At 48.1% G+C, this 13308-nt stretch overlaps 1 protein-coding gene and 1 long non-coding RNA gene across 2 annotated transcripts in view; one reads left to right on the forward strand and one right to left on the reverse strand.

Moving 5' to 3' along the window:
- The window catches only part of LOC135827551 (uncharacterized), a 1825-nt gene extending 746 nt beyond the window's left edge, over positions 1–1079 (forward strand). Inside the window, exon 2 of the long non-coding RNA XR_010555494.1 lies at positions 7–1079. This is a non-coding gene — a long non-coding RNA (uncharacterized LOC135827551). The remainder of the gene's footprint in view (positions 1–6) is intronic.
- Positions 1080–3383: 2304 nt separating this feature from the next.
- Positions 3384–6131, reverse strand: LOC135827175 (NACHT, LRR and PYD domains-containing protein 3-like). The gene has a single exon (XM_065339701.1). The coding sequence runs from the start codon at positions 6129–6131 to the stop codon at positions 3384–3386; it is 2748 nt and encodes a 915-aa protein (XP_065195773.1).
- Between the last annotated feature and the right edge of the window lie 7177 nt (positions 6132–13308).

The following is a 13308-nucleotide window of genomic DNA, read 5'->3' on the forward strand; positions in this document are numbered from 1 at the left end:
GTGCAGGGCTTGGATCAGATCTGCTTTGACTTTGGAATCTTGCTGGCGTTGTTCTTCGCCTTCGTCATTTCCGGACTTCTGATACTGGTGTTGCGTATCCGCTACATCAAGCGCTAATGTCTGCCAGGCGCAATGCGTTAACGTCTCACTCTGAGGTGCTAAACCTGACTTGATGATGGTGTTGTTCTAGTGTTGAGATGATTCTGTATTCCGCTATGTTTGTCAGTGTCTTTCATGTTGCTATTTTGTTAGTCATACAGCCCATATACACTCCTTAATGTCAACTTCAGTAGTGGACATTCCCAGACAAGTATTCTGCCTGTCACGTGTGTGTGTGTGTGTGTGTGTGTGTGTGTGTGTGTGTGTGTGTGTGTGTGTGTGTGTGTGTGTGTGTGTGTGTGTGTGTGTGTGTGTAGCATTATGGTGATAATGCAGATAAATTGGTGCACGCAGATTTATGCTACTGCTCAATCTATACTGCTATGTTTAATAGTGCTGTTACTGCATGCTCATGCTTTGCTGCTGGCTACGGTCGCGTGCTCATGCTTTGCTGCTGGCTACGGTCGCGTGCGCATGCTTTGCTGCTGGCTACGGTCGCGTGCTCATGCTTTGCTGCTGGCTACGGTCGCGTGCTCATGCTTTGCTGCTGGCTACGGTCGCGCGCTCATGCTTTGCTGCTGGCTACGGTCGCGTGCTCATGCTTTGCTGCTGGCTACGGTCTCATGCTCATGCTTTGCTGCTGGCTACGGTCGCGTGCTCATGCTTTGCTGCTGGCTACGGTCACGTGCTCATGCTTTGCTGCTGGCTACGGTCGCGTGCTCATGCTTTTCTGCTGGCAACGGTCGCGTGCTCATGCTTTGCTGCTGGCTACGGTCGCGTGCTCATGCTTTGCTGCTGGCTACGATCGCGTGCTCATGCTTTGCTGCTGGCTACGGTCGCGTGCTCATGCTTTGCTGCTGGCTACGGTCGCGTGCTCATGCTTTGCTGCTGGCTACCGTCGCGTGCTCTGCACATCATGGTGTGGTACTCTGTGCGGCTTGGCGCTCTGCGTGATATTGAATGCGTCTCTCTACATGACATTGAACTACTTGTCTCTCTATGTGGCGTTTATACGTGACACTCGCCTCCGATGTGGGCAGCGTGTGGCGCGGCGTCATGATGGCGTTAGCATGTAGCGCTCAACGTGGGCGACATGCATCATTGCATGACATGCTAGAGTTTTCTCCGTTATATTTCGATCCGTTCTGTGTGAGGATCATTCTTGCTTGCTCGTAGTGTTTCACCCTCCCACCTCCCATTTCTCATCATTACCGTATTTCTCCGTAATTTAGTACGTACTAACTTTCGAACTTAGCAGCCGCATGAGTTCGAACTTTCGGGCGTGGTACTATCTTTCGGGGAGTACTTTTTTATCAGGGGTAAATGACACGCAGTGGGAAGCCTGCGCAACTCTAGTGTCCGTGCATATGATGTATGTACTGTAAGGTGGGGTTACTAAGTCATTGGGGAGAACTTACTTACGGGGAAATACGGTAATTTGCTTTGATAAAGTGATGGCCACGCTCATTTCCGGCTACTCAGGGCCTTCGGTCGCCGTCCCTTGGATGCAGACTCTTCTAGATACTTGGCTCCACCAACATTCTGCTCCGGCAGTGTCTACCCGGCCGACCCTGAATCCTCTCTCGTAGATACTTGGCTCCACCAACATTTTGCTCCGGCAGTGTCTACCCGGCCGACCCTGAATCCTCTCTCGTAGATACTTGGCTCCACCAACATTTTGCTCCGGCAGTGTCTACCCGGCCGACCCTGAATCCTCTCTCGTAGATACTTGGCTCCACCAACATTTTGCTCCGGCAGTGTCTACCCAGCCGACCTTGAATCCTCTCTCGTAGATACTTGGCTCCGCCAACATTCTGCTCCGGCAGTGTCTACGCATTTCTTTCCGTAGCCTCTCACTCCGCTGGCCGGCTTCCCCCCCCCCCCCCCCGTACCGCAAGTTGACGTGTGTTGTAGTTAATGTGTGTGTGTGTTTGTATGTGTGTGTGTATGTGTGTGTGTGTGTGTGTGTGTGCTTGTGTGTGTGTGCTCGTGTATGTGTGTATGGTGGGTGTGTATGTGTGTATGTGTGTGTATGTATGTGTGTGCGTGTGTGTATGTGTGTGCGTACATGAATGTGCGGAGTGGTCGTAGTTATAAACCATTGTACCAGTTAGAGCTGCTATATTCATTTCTCATTTTCTGATCTCATTTTCCAACACACAGTGACTGTCCTGTGTTGTACACCAGTAGTTGATCACCCTCTCTCTCTCTCTCTATCTCCCCTCATTCTAGAACACCCCCCCCCCCCCCACACACACACACTCGTGCACCCCCCCCCCCCCCGCACACACACACACACACACACACACGCACATGCACCCCATCCACCCATTGACCATTATTTTGACAATTTGACGCCCATCGCCGGGGGCGATGATAGCAATGCTACAGCAGAAACCATAGCAACTTGTTCTGGTATTTCACCATTCAACAGCTTGCAAGGCTGAAGAATTGACCACCAATCGAACGCGCAACATCTCGATTGGAAATCCCTGCACATACATGATACCACATCATCATATGGGACACACCTCCTCCACCCACGCATACATGCACAAACACACGTACATTCGTTGCTGCCCCCTAACTCTTGCCCCCCCCCCCCCCCCTCAGCTCACAATCTGTAAGAGCACGTCTGTGAAGTCGAACACAATCATTAGCCAGTTCACTCGGAAACTCCCCCCCCCCCCCCCCCCCCCCACAAACATACATGCATAATAATATGCACAAGAGTGTGTGCTGTGCCGGTATAACAGAAGCCAGGTAAAAACCTTTCTCCGTCATACCACACACAATGTTAAGCCATGCACAATGCCAGTGATTGACATTCATGTGAATCACTCCACGTGTTCTTCACAAACAAACATACAGTCTGCATACCGGTGGACTGCACACAGCCAACTGTCAGTGTAATTCAGGAAACACAGAAGAGACAAGGAAATGGAGGGAAAACATCGTGTCAGCACAAGACACTCAAAATAATATTTTTGTATTGCAGGCAGTGTTATCAGCATGGCAGCGCTCAGAATTGAGAAAAGATTGAAAAGTTTTTGAAAATTATCTGCTATATAGACAGGCACGACTGGCAAGGAAAGCTCATACGGTCAACTCAGTGTTTGGCCTGGGCAAGAGGAAAATGGGCTTTGCACTGCCCCGTTATAGGCAAGTAGTTAACTGTAGCGGCGAAAAAATCAAGTTTTGTACAAGAATACAACACAGTGCTCACCGCAAAGAGAATCTGTGCCGGGGCTGGTGCTGGCTATAACCATGGCAACTGTACATTGTCATAGTCCGAACAATCCGAGCTTTACAATCTTCAGGAGAGCACATTCAGGATCATCTACCAGCGGCTGTAGCTCGGACACCAACCTGCTGTTATACCCATACTCTGGAGAGAAGCAGAAGTGACAGAGCTTGCTACACTGGCGAACAGCCTGTACGAACCGGGCTAGTACACGTCGTTCCTCCGATCTAGGAACATACGTGAAGGAATACTGGTGGACATACAGTACATTCAGGTTCCTGTTAGAATGGAGAATTTCCAGAATGGACGTGAGCGGCACATCAGCACCGCGCTCACTGCATAACCAGGAAAGAAAAACATCCCGCAACTTCCTACATGAACTCAGCGCTCGGCAGATCAAAGCAAAGCCGTCAATGCCGACTTTATTGTAACCTAAATACACTTTCTCCAGGCTGGACGATGCGGACAGAATGGCTGATGAAAAGACATTACCATCGGTACAGTGACTCCCTTGCAAAGAGAGCACACGTACATGTGTGTAGTGTGCCAAGCCATTAAGAATGCAGCTCGTAGCAGTGCTGGGTAAGCTACACCCATCAAGGTACACTTCCTGCACGTCCACACAAAAATGGGTTGTGAGGAAATGAGCAATGGCAGTGCAATCTAACAGGCTGAGGCTCACATAATGAAAATTCAGAGAAAAGACCTGAGAGAAGAATGAACAATGGCCATTACAGGATGACGTACCTTGATACTGGCAGTGCTCTAGATAAGCTACTAACAAATCAGCTAGGCAACGGCGTTCTTCCTGGTCAACCGCAGGAGGCCGTATAGAAGCAGTAGTAGCAGCCGGGGCAGCTCCAGGTGACGATGGTGTCGATATCTCCGATGTTGCGCTTGTCATCTCATGCTGCTCACAATGCGATGCGGTTGCGGGATCCACTTTACGTACAGCCGACAGGAACACCTCTGCACTCGCCTCCGCTGCCTCGTTCTTCCATACGCTTACAAGAGTATCCAGGTACAAGTCGTCCGTCAACTCCCTGCCTCGTGGCAGAGCATTGTCGACACGCTGACGACCACGTCCTTGCCCGGCGGTGCCAACCAGCAGCTGATCGGCGAGCTCTTTCATCTTTTCAACTGACAGCGCCGATTTCAGCACCGCATGGATACGGTCCACGTCGTTGCTTTGCTTGGTTGGCTGAGAACGGCTCACAATGTCGTCGAGCAGGCGTGTATCAGTCTGGCTGCATGCACGTTGTGTACGGTCGCCGTCGCAGATTATCCGCCACAGATGCTCCATGATGGCGACTGCGGGCTTTGGCGGTGTGAGCGCGATCAGGAAACGCCAGAACATGGTCATGTGACCGCTGTAATGGCCGACTCTCCTCACCAGCCACGCAGCGTCGTTCTCGTCGTTCAGCATCTCGCTAGACACGTACCAGGCCGCCAAGAACTCCTGAATGGACAAGTGAGCAAATCGATATTGCCGGTCTTCTGTTGAGCTGGTGCTCTTGTAAGCCATCAGCAATCCTAATTCAATTGCTGGCGCGCTTAGTTGTGCCGAAATGACATCCTCCTCGTTGAACACCATCTTTTGCTGAGCTAGCATAGAGAGTGCAAAAGCAGATAGCTCCTTCAACACTTCAACCTCGTCCGTCTTGATGGTGGAAAGCGTCTTGTAGCGTTTGCCCGCACGTCGTTCCATGACACGGCGGACAAGAAACTCGTACAGTCCTGTACTGGATTCCGGCAATTTACTACCGTCTCTGTCGTCCATGAACAATTCACAGGCCAGCGCAGCAAACAGAGGTGTACCCATAAGCGACATTGTGCCCTCTTGTGAGCGGAGCTGCTCCAGCATAGCCTCGCCTTTCACACCGCCCACCACTTTCCTCACATACGTTGCAACGTTGTCTGGTGAGAATCCAATCACCTCCACTTGCTGTTGATACTCTCCACACTGAGACAGAGTATGAGCATCAGTACATGGTCGAGACGTCACCACCACATGCATATCACCACTACGCCTTCTCAACAGTAGATCACGCATGTATTCACTGCAGTTCTCCAACTTGCACTCATCCAGCCCGTCTAGCACAATGCAAAGACGGGACTGGTTGCTGCGAAAGAACCGGGACATCTCCAGCAGCTCATCTATCTCCACATCCAGACTGGAGAATCGACGTGCCAGCAAGTCGCACAAGCTCGTAGCAGCTTGCACCTCGGCACGTCGTAATTCCACTGCCAATACCAGATCAAACTTTTCACGCCACAGCTCACCTTTAGACCAGAGGTATTCCAGCATGATCAGAAAGATCGTGGATTTGCCACAGCCAGCGCTTCCAAACGCTAGTACATTCTTCATGTTCTCTTCCACGGGTTCTTTGGCACGCGCCAGTAAACCAGAATCAGCTACCTCGTGGTCACAGCCCGGGCGTGGCGCGGCCCCCTGATTGCAAGACCGCTCGGTGATAGCGGAGAAAATATCTTCCAGTTCAATGCCACGCTCGGCCGTAGCGACCCTTTGCGGCTGAGCCTCGGAGAACAATTTCAACTGGCGTGCTCGTTCAGAAGCAGACGAAAAGGACGATGACTCGTTACTGAAAAGCTTGGAAAGTTCGTCCTTTGTCAGCAACGTCAAGTTGACAAAAATGTCTCTCAATGGGATTTTGGCATCGCTGGCAAGGCCACCGCTAATCTGAATACCAGCCTTCTCAACTGCCTTAGCCAGCAAATCACGGGCAGTTCGGACAGAAGCTGGTAACTTCTGCTCGTCGGACGCCATGGGTCACCGACTGGTTTGTGTCCAAGTAGCTGCAAGGAGCACCAGGCAACAACGTCGTGCAAGGAGACGCTACAAGTATTTTTACTTTGCCTGCATGACAGATGATTGTACGAATCCTGGGTGGTCGGTGTGCGCGAGGAGGTGGTGACGGTACGTGTTTAGCTCAGAACTATCCTCGGACTTTGTAGATGTTGCGTTGTTTTTCCACCACTACAAAATCATGTATTTTGTGAAGTCCTGTGGTATAAATGGACCAAATGGTGGTAGGTAGATCTACATGACATGTACGTGGTGGTGATGGGGGGGGGGGGGGTAGACAATGGTAGATGCACAAGAAGAAACCCTTCTCATTACACACTGCACTGTGCTGCACTGTAAAATGAGTGAAAAATCTTTTTTCGAAATATTAAATTATTTTTATTTCAGTGCTGTCTTATCTGGTGTGCCATACCCCGCATACTGTATAACACCTTTATTTCGGTGTAATTTAAATTTCGGTAACTTCGGTACTGGTCCTGGATCACCTAATTTAACATTACACCTAAATTTTCCGAAATACCAAAAATATGTAAAAATCATGAAAATCACTGTCAAATTAAAAAAATCAACTTGTATACTGGTATACCGGTTGTACATCGTACATACATAACATGTACCGGTATACATGTACATATGTGAAGCTTTTTGGCCTTGCTTGGCGGAGATATTAGTGCAAGAGCGTTTTTTTTTTTTTTTTTTTTTTTTTTTTTTTGGTGCCATGCACACCGAATTTATCCTTACACCGAAAGGTCAGGGGTTGGCTTTTACCGAAATTTTACAACACCGAAAATAAGGTGATATACAGTATGCACTGATCTAACTAACTGTTACTTCTAAGCATTGCCTACTGTAGCTACGTGACAGCGACTAGTCAGTACAGTCAAGACATGATTGTACTACTGCTGCACCAGACTAAACATGTACATTATTCCTGTAGTGCTAGTGATGTCCATGGAGTCGTAATATTCCGACTCTCGGGTAGAGTCAGACAGTCAGTACTGACAGTTGGGGAGTTTTAGCAACTCGTGAACGACGAGCGTCCGCAAGTCATTATCCATTACTAATGGATATCATTAGAGAGGTTTTAAAACATGCATGTTATTTCCCACGTGTGACGCCCAATTTCTCCTCAAATTTGGCGTAAAAGTCCAAAGTTGGACGTGAGCTGCAGGTCACTTGGGTTGTTTTTCGACACGCGAGTCAAATAACGCGATCTGAACTAAGTAATTATTTTGACATCACATCAGAAATACCGTGTATCTTAACCTGTCCAGTGTGTTTAGTGTTAGCAATGCGTTCACCTCTCATACAAGAAAGAACTATGTATATGAATGGACATCACTTGTTTACAGTCGATATGCGCTAACACTTTACTTGAACAGTAAGGGTGCGCTTGGTTGGTACGATCTAGAACAGGATCGAGCAGCTGGTGCACATCGAGCAGCCTCATGCCAACCAAACGGTACTCCAGAAACAGAGCATATTTTTGTGAAAAGTATGCGAAACTTGGTGCATTCTTCAAAATGTGTATGGGTCACCATGGTCACTGTGTACGGTACGACGAGTCCAACCCAAAAGCGTATGCACGTGATCATGTGGGACCAAAATCGATGTTCCCGCCAGGTTTCACTGTGAAAAGTGAAAGTGCTCGGTCTGCTCCGGCCTCGAGGCCAGAGCAAGCAGAACATGTTCTGGCCGACCCAGAACAGGTGCAGTCCCAACCAAACGCGCTGTTCCGGTGAATCCTGTTCTAGTTCGTACCAACCAAACGCGCCCTAACTGTGCGTGCTAAAAATGCATAGCAGCAGCAGGAGTTCTGATCTTGTACAGAGAGTGTTGTACGAGCGTAGAGGAAATGGAATTAGTCGTGGCTGAGCTTGTCTACCAGGGGTTTTCCCTATCCAGTGCATAGGAAAACAAGACTATTTCCTCCTCATCAATCATCTTCTCACTGTACGTCAGAAGATGGACACGAGCCTCGAAATCATCCACCAACAAAAGAAAACAACAATAAGGATTTGAACTTCAAGTTGGAGCTTCCCTCTTCTCAAATCAAACTCTTTACAGAAAATCTTCATGCTGCGCTCCTCGCGTATAGAAATAGAATCAAAAAGAAAGGACTCGTATGCCATAACGAATCAACTGCCCTGATTCGTACAGAACGAGCTCGGATTGCGGTGCAAAACGAAACTCAAACCCAGGCACCCGAGTCGACCACGGACTCGAATACTCGTTTACGAGTTGCTACAACTCTCTACTGACTGTGCAGGTAGCAGGGAGTTGTACAGCTGTTCCCATGGTTACTGATCAGTACAGAAACAGTCTGTATTGACTGTGTATTGTGGTGTGATCATCAGCAGGGTACATGATGGGGAGTGTGGTCACTTCTCTCAATGTGCTCATCACTCTTGGTCTGGCCTGGCATGCATCATGCAACAGTCATACAACAATCAGATACCGTAATAATTATTATGCATGTACAGATTTATATGTGATTTCATCATCAGTTGGGGATACGTAGGCAAAGTCACAGGTCCTCTTACCACATGCCCTCTCCAGCCATCCTCATTCACTCCAGCAGCAAAGTGACTCCAAGTTACAGTAGATAACACCATATTTTCGGTGTAATTGTAATTTCCGTAATTTCCGTACAGAAACCAGGCACCTAAATTTAGATTATACCAAAACATTCTCTAGAGTACACACTGTATGAGAAGGGTACACTGGCCACCTAATTCTACATTACACCTGAAACCTGGCAGGTTGCTGACAGCGAAATTGTTTTTTCATTTTAAAACCAGCTCAAAGTGTTCAAGTGCACACACTGTTACTGTGAGAATCACAGCCAGCTTTTCACAACTCAGGCGCGTAGCACCGCCGTTGGGGGTGGTCCGGGGGATCTCCCCCCCCCCGGAATATTTTGAAATTAGGCGAGACCAAAATAAAATCGAGATTCCCGGGCAGGACCCATCTGAAATTGGTATTGTATTTTGTATTGTATTTGTATTTATTTAAAAGGATTCTCCAAAAGCAAATGGATGCTTATCACGGAAGTCTCCCACATAAATATCGCAAGAAAAATGGGGAAATGGGGGAGAGGAGAGTGGAAGATGAAGCATGGGAAGAAGGGAAACAAGTACCTACAATATAAGTATCGAGGTATAAAAGCAGGAAAGAAATCGACGAGGGAAGAAATCACCTCTGCAGATAATAGCGGGACATTTAGATGAAAAAGAACCCAGCAAGGATTAACTTCAAGGAAAAAAAAATTTTCTCAAACGGAAAAGTTCGGAATACCAGTCAGAGAATATCTATGCTGTGAGTAATGAGCCTTTAGAGCAATGCGAAAATTGACAGAGGACTGAACGCAGCGGATGTGTTCTGGAAGTTTGTTCCATTCCACAGATAAACTGAAGAGAGGGGATTTAAGGAAATGGGCGCCAGAACGAGGTAAAACTATAGAGGACGGGTGACGACAACTAAGGGATACATTGAATTTGAAACGAATTAGCAAAGACGGAAACTGGTAAAAGACATGATGAAAATACAGCAAGGACAGAATCTGACGACGCCACTTCAGGGATGACCAGTCACAAGTACGATTAAGAATCTGCTTCGGGGTTTCCCACTCAGGAGGGTGCCGGGTCTTACAAAGCAGATATGAACGAGCAGCAACGGCTTGCAGTCGGTCTAACGTAAGCGAATCTGAATGGGATACGGCGAATGACCAGACAGGGACTGCGTATTCTAACAGTGGTCGTACGTAACACTTGTAGAGCAAATTCACGGTTGAAGCAGAAAGGAAATGGGCCATATGGCGCAACAGAAAAACACGACTGCGAAACCTATGGGTGATAGATTTTATATGGTCAGAAAAATTTAGTGAAGGAGTGATAGTCACGCCGAGATGACAGTGGCTATCACCTTTCTGAATAGGCACACCGTTCATTGTCAAGGGGGATGACGGGCCGGGGGCTAATGCATATTTTTGAAAGGGTAGGTGGACGCATTTACTGGTGTTAAACGTCATGGCAGTAGCTGATGACCATTGACAACACTTATCAATATCAGTCTGGAGCAATGCATGATGGATAGGAAGTGAGGTGTTTGCTGGAGAAACAAGAATTAAATTAGAGTCATCAGCAAAAAGGGATAGGGTACTAGAAGCAGGGGCATCAGGAAAGGAGTTGATGCACAGGTTAAAAAGAAGCGGGCCGAGATGGGAACCTTGGGGTACGCCAGCGGTGATGGGCAAAGGGTCAGAAAGAGTTTGGCCAATGCGAACGCAAATACTACGATCACTGATGAAGTCCTTCACCCAAGAACAGGCAGAAAGAGAACACCAACCTGAAACAGATTGAATAACTAAGTGATGACTAACTCTGTCAAAGGCCTTAGAAAAATCAAGGAACAGCTGGTCACAAGAAGACTTAGAGTCAAATGCACGCGAAACAATTGAGGTAAGCTGTACCCATTGGTCAACTGTTGACCTATTTCGACAAAAGCCAAACTGGCTGGAACTGATAATTTTATGGCTCTCAACAAACGAGTAAAACTGACGGCTAATCATAGACTCATACAATTTGGCAACTGCATTTAACAGCGATATAGGACGGTAATTGACTGGGTGAGAAGGATTACCTTTTCCCTTGAACACAGGTACAACAACGGCAGATTTCCACTCCCTGGGCTGAGTACTGGACAGCAAGCAGCGGTTGAAAAGGGCGGAAAGAGACTGTGACGTGACCTCAGCTGTTTCACGGAGGATGCGATTGTTCAGCAGTCCAGCGGTTTTACGTTGAATGGGAAGTCTGGATAGCGTGTCAAATACGGACTGCACAGAGAATGGTTGTATGGAGAACTTCACAGTGGACGTGGGTGTTAAAATACCAGCTGAGTGCAGGTCAGGTGTTAGCAGTGGCGCCTGGCTGTAGCTCGCAAACACTTTGGCTAGGAGATTCGTCTTTTCCGTATTACTCGTGGCTGGGTAGGCTTGGTTGTCATGGTAGAGGTCAGGGATAACCGGAGACGGGCGATTCACATTACAAAGGATTCTTTGCTTTGCGCCACCATGTACGGGTTCCATGATGCTGAGCCATGTCTCTCGCCATCCTCTCGTGATAATGGCGTTTTGCCTTCCGGAGCAAGGAAGTAAGACAGTTACGTGAGAGTCTATACGCTATCCAACTATCTGTAGATCCGAGACGTTTGGCCTTGGCGAAGAGGCGATCCCGAAGCCGCCTCTGACGATGGTGAACAGCAGAGTACCAAGGCTTGTTCGATGGAAATGTGCTTCTCCGGACAACGGGAACAAACAACGATACAGAGTCTTCCAGCGCTGTGCGCCACAACGACCAGGCCTCATCAACTGTTTGCGCATTTTGGACGGCATCTAGCAAGGGTAGTTGCCACACGTGGTTGTTAAATGCTTGCCAGTCCGTGTGGGCAAAGTCGAGCCAGGTGTTTTGTGCAGAAGATATTTGGGCTGTGGAGCCTGGTGCGGGCGGGCGAATTTTAATTTTTAATTTTTTTCCTATGTGTGTATCCATGGCATGCTGAACTTTTTTTTACAGTATTTTCCGGTATTTTACTTCGAAATATTTTTATTTTTTCACAGACGACAGGTACATGGTACGTGGTTTACCGGTACCCGTACAATTTCTTTTGTATTTCAGCCAACGACAGCCCTGATCTGTACATCAGGGAGTCGTACAAGCCCGGGTTTGTGTGACACCATGTCACAGATCTACTCGCACGATCAGTACCGTACATAATACGACTGTTCCAAAACAAAAAATTCCCTTCGGTTCGATTTTGGTGCGGGAGGGCCCGGGAATCTCTATTTTTTTTTGGCCTCGCCTTAGAGTGCAAAATCCTGCATTCTGGGCACTTTTGGCTTTGTTTTACGATGTTGGTCGTGGTCGGGCGAAAAAGTGGTCCGGCCAAAGCCGGACCGGCCGGAGCGGCTGCTACGCCCCTGAAAGTGCATGTATACATCTAGAATGTCAAAATTGATTGAAATCATTTTCTCAACGCATGACTGTACTGTTCAGCTTTCATATGTATCACACTACTTGTCTGCCGTGTGTTGGAAAAAGGCACTCGGCCACAACTCGATTCACGGTTTGTCATAGTTATGTTGTCATGGTGATACTGTTGCCATGCAGGTGTTTCCAACTGAAGTTGTTGTGTTGGTACGTGACCCTGACAACCAAGTCATGTACAAGACCTGGAAGTTAGTTCTTCGCCGAGGTGAGGATTCTATTTTCTGTATCGATTTGTGTGTGTGTGTGTGTGTGTGTGTGTGTGTGTGTGTGCGCGCGCGCGCGCGCGTGTGTATGTATGTGTGTGTGTGTGTGCATGTGTGTGTGTGTGTGTGTGTGTGTGTGTGTGTGTGCATGTGTGTGTGTGTGTGTGTGTGTGTGTGTGTGTGTGTGTGTGTGCACACACCACATACTCAGTGCATGCCGGAGTATGTGGTGTGATGTGTGTGCGGGAAAAAAATAATAATAAAAAAAAAGACCAAAAAGTAGGGATTCACTGGCCAGAAAAAGCCACTTCATAGCTGTGTGGTGTAGACCAGGCTGAATAGTGGCGGTCAATTCTTCAGCCTTGCAAGCTGTTGAATGGTGCAATCCCAGCACAAGCTGCTATGGCTTCTGCTGTAGCATCGCTATCATCGCCTCCGGCGATGGGCGTCCAATGGTCCAATGGTGTGTGTGCATGTGTGTGTTAGCATGTGTGTGTGTTAGCATGTGTGTGTGTTAGCATATGTGTGTGTGTGCATGTGTGTGTGTGTGTGTGTGTGTGGAATGCAGAGCGGGTGCCCCAGGAGTGGGTGGACTGCCAGCTTGTCCCGATACCAATAAAAGGAAATCTATCCAGCTGTGACAATTGGAGGGGCATCGCTCTTCTGGAGGTGGTAGGAAAGGCTGTTGCTGGCCTCGTCCAGACAAGATTGCAGCGGCTCGCGGAAGACATCCTACCAGACACGCAGTGTGGATTCCGCAAAGGCAGATCTTGTGCGGACATGATCTTCGCGGTGAGACAAATATCTGAGAAACTATATGAACATCGCTGCTCTGGTTTCATGGTTTTTGTTGATCTACGGAAGGCCTATGATTCCGTCACCCGTAAG

This window comes from Sycon ciliatum, chromosome 11 (assembly GCF_964019385.1).
Source record: "Sycon ciliatum chromosome 11, ocSycCili1.1, whole genome shotgun sequence".
Lineage (NCBI taxonomy): Eukaryota > Metazoa > Porifera > Calcarea > Leucosolenida > Sycettidae > Sycon > Sycon ciliatum.

What these genes read in the sequence shown, in the direction of transcription:
- LOC135827175 (XM_065339701.1), bottom strand. Translation starts at nt 6,131, where the DNA reads ATGGCGTCCGACGAGCAGAAGTTACCAGCTTCTGTCCGAACTGCCCGT.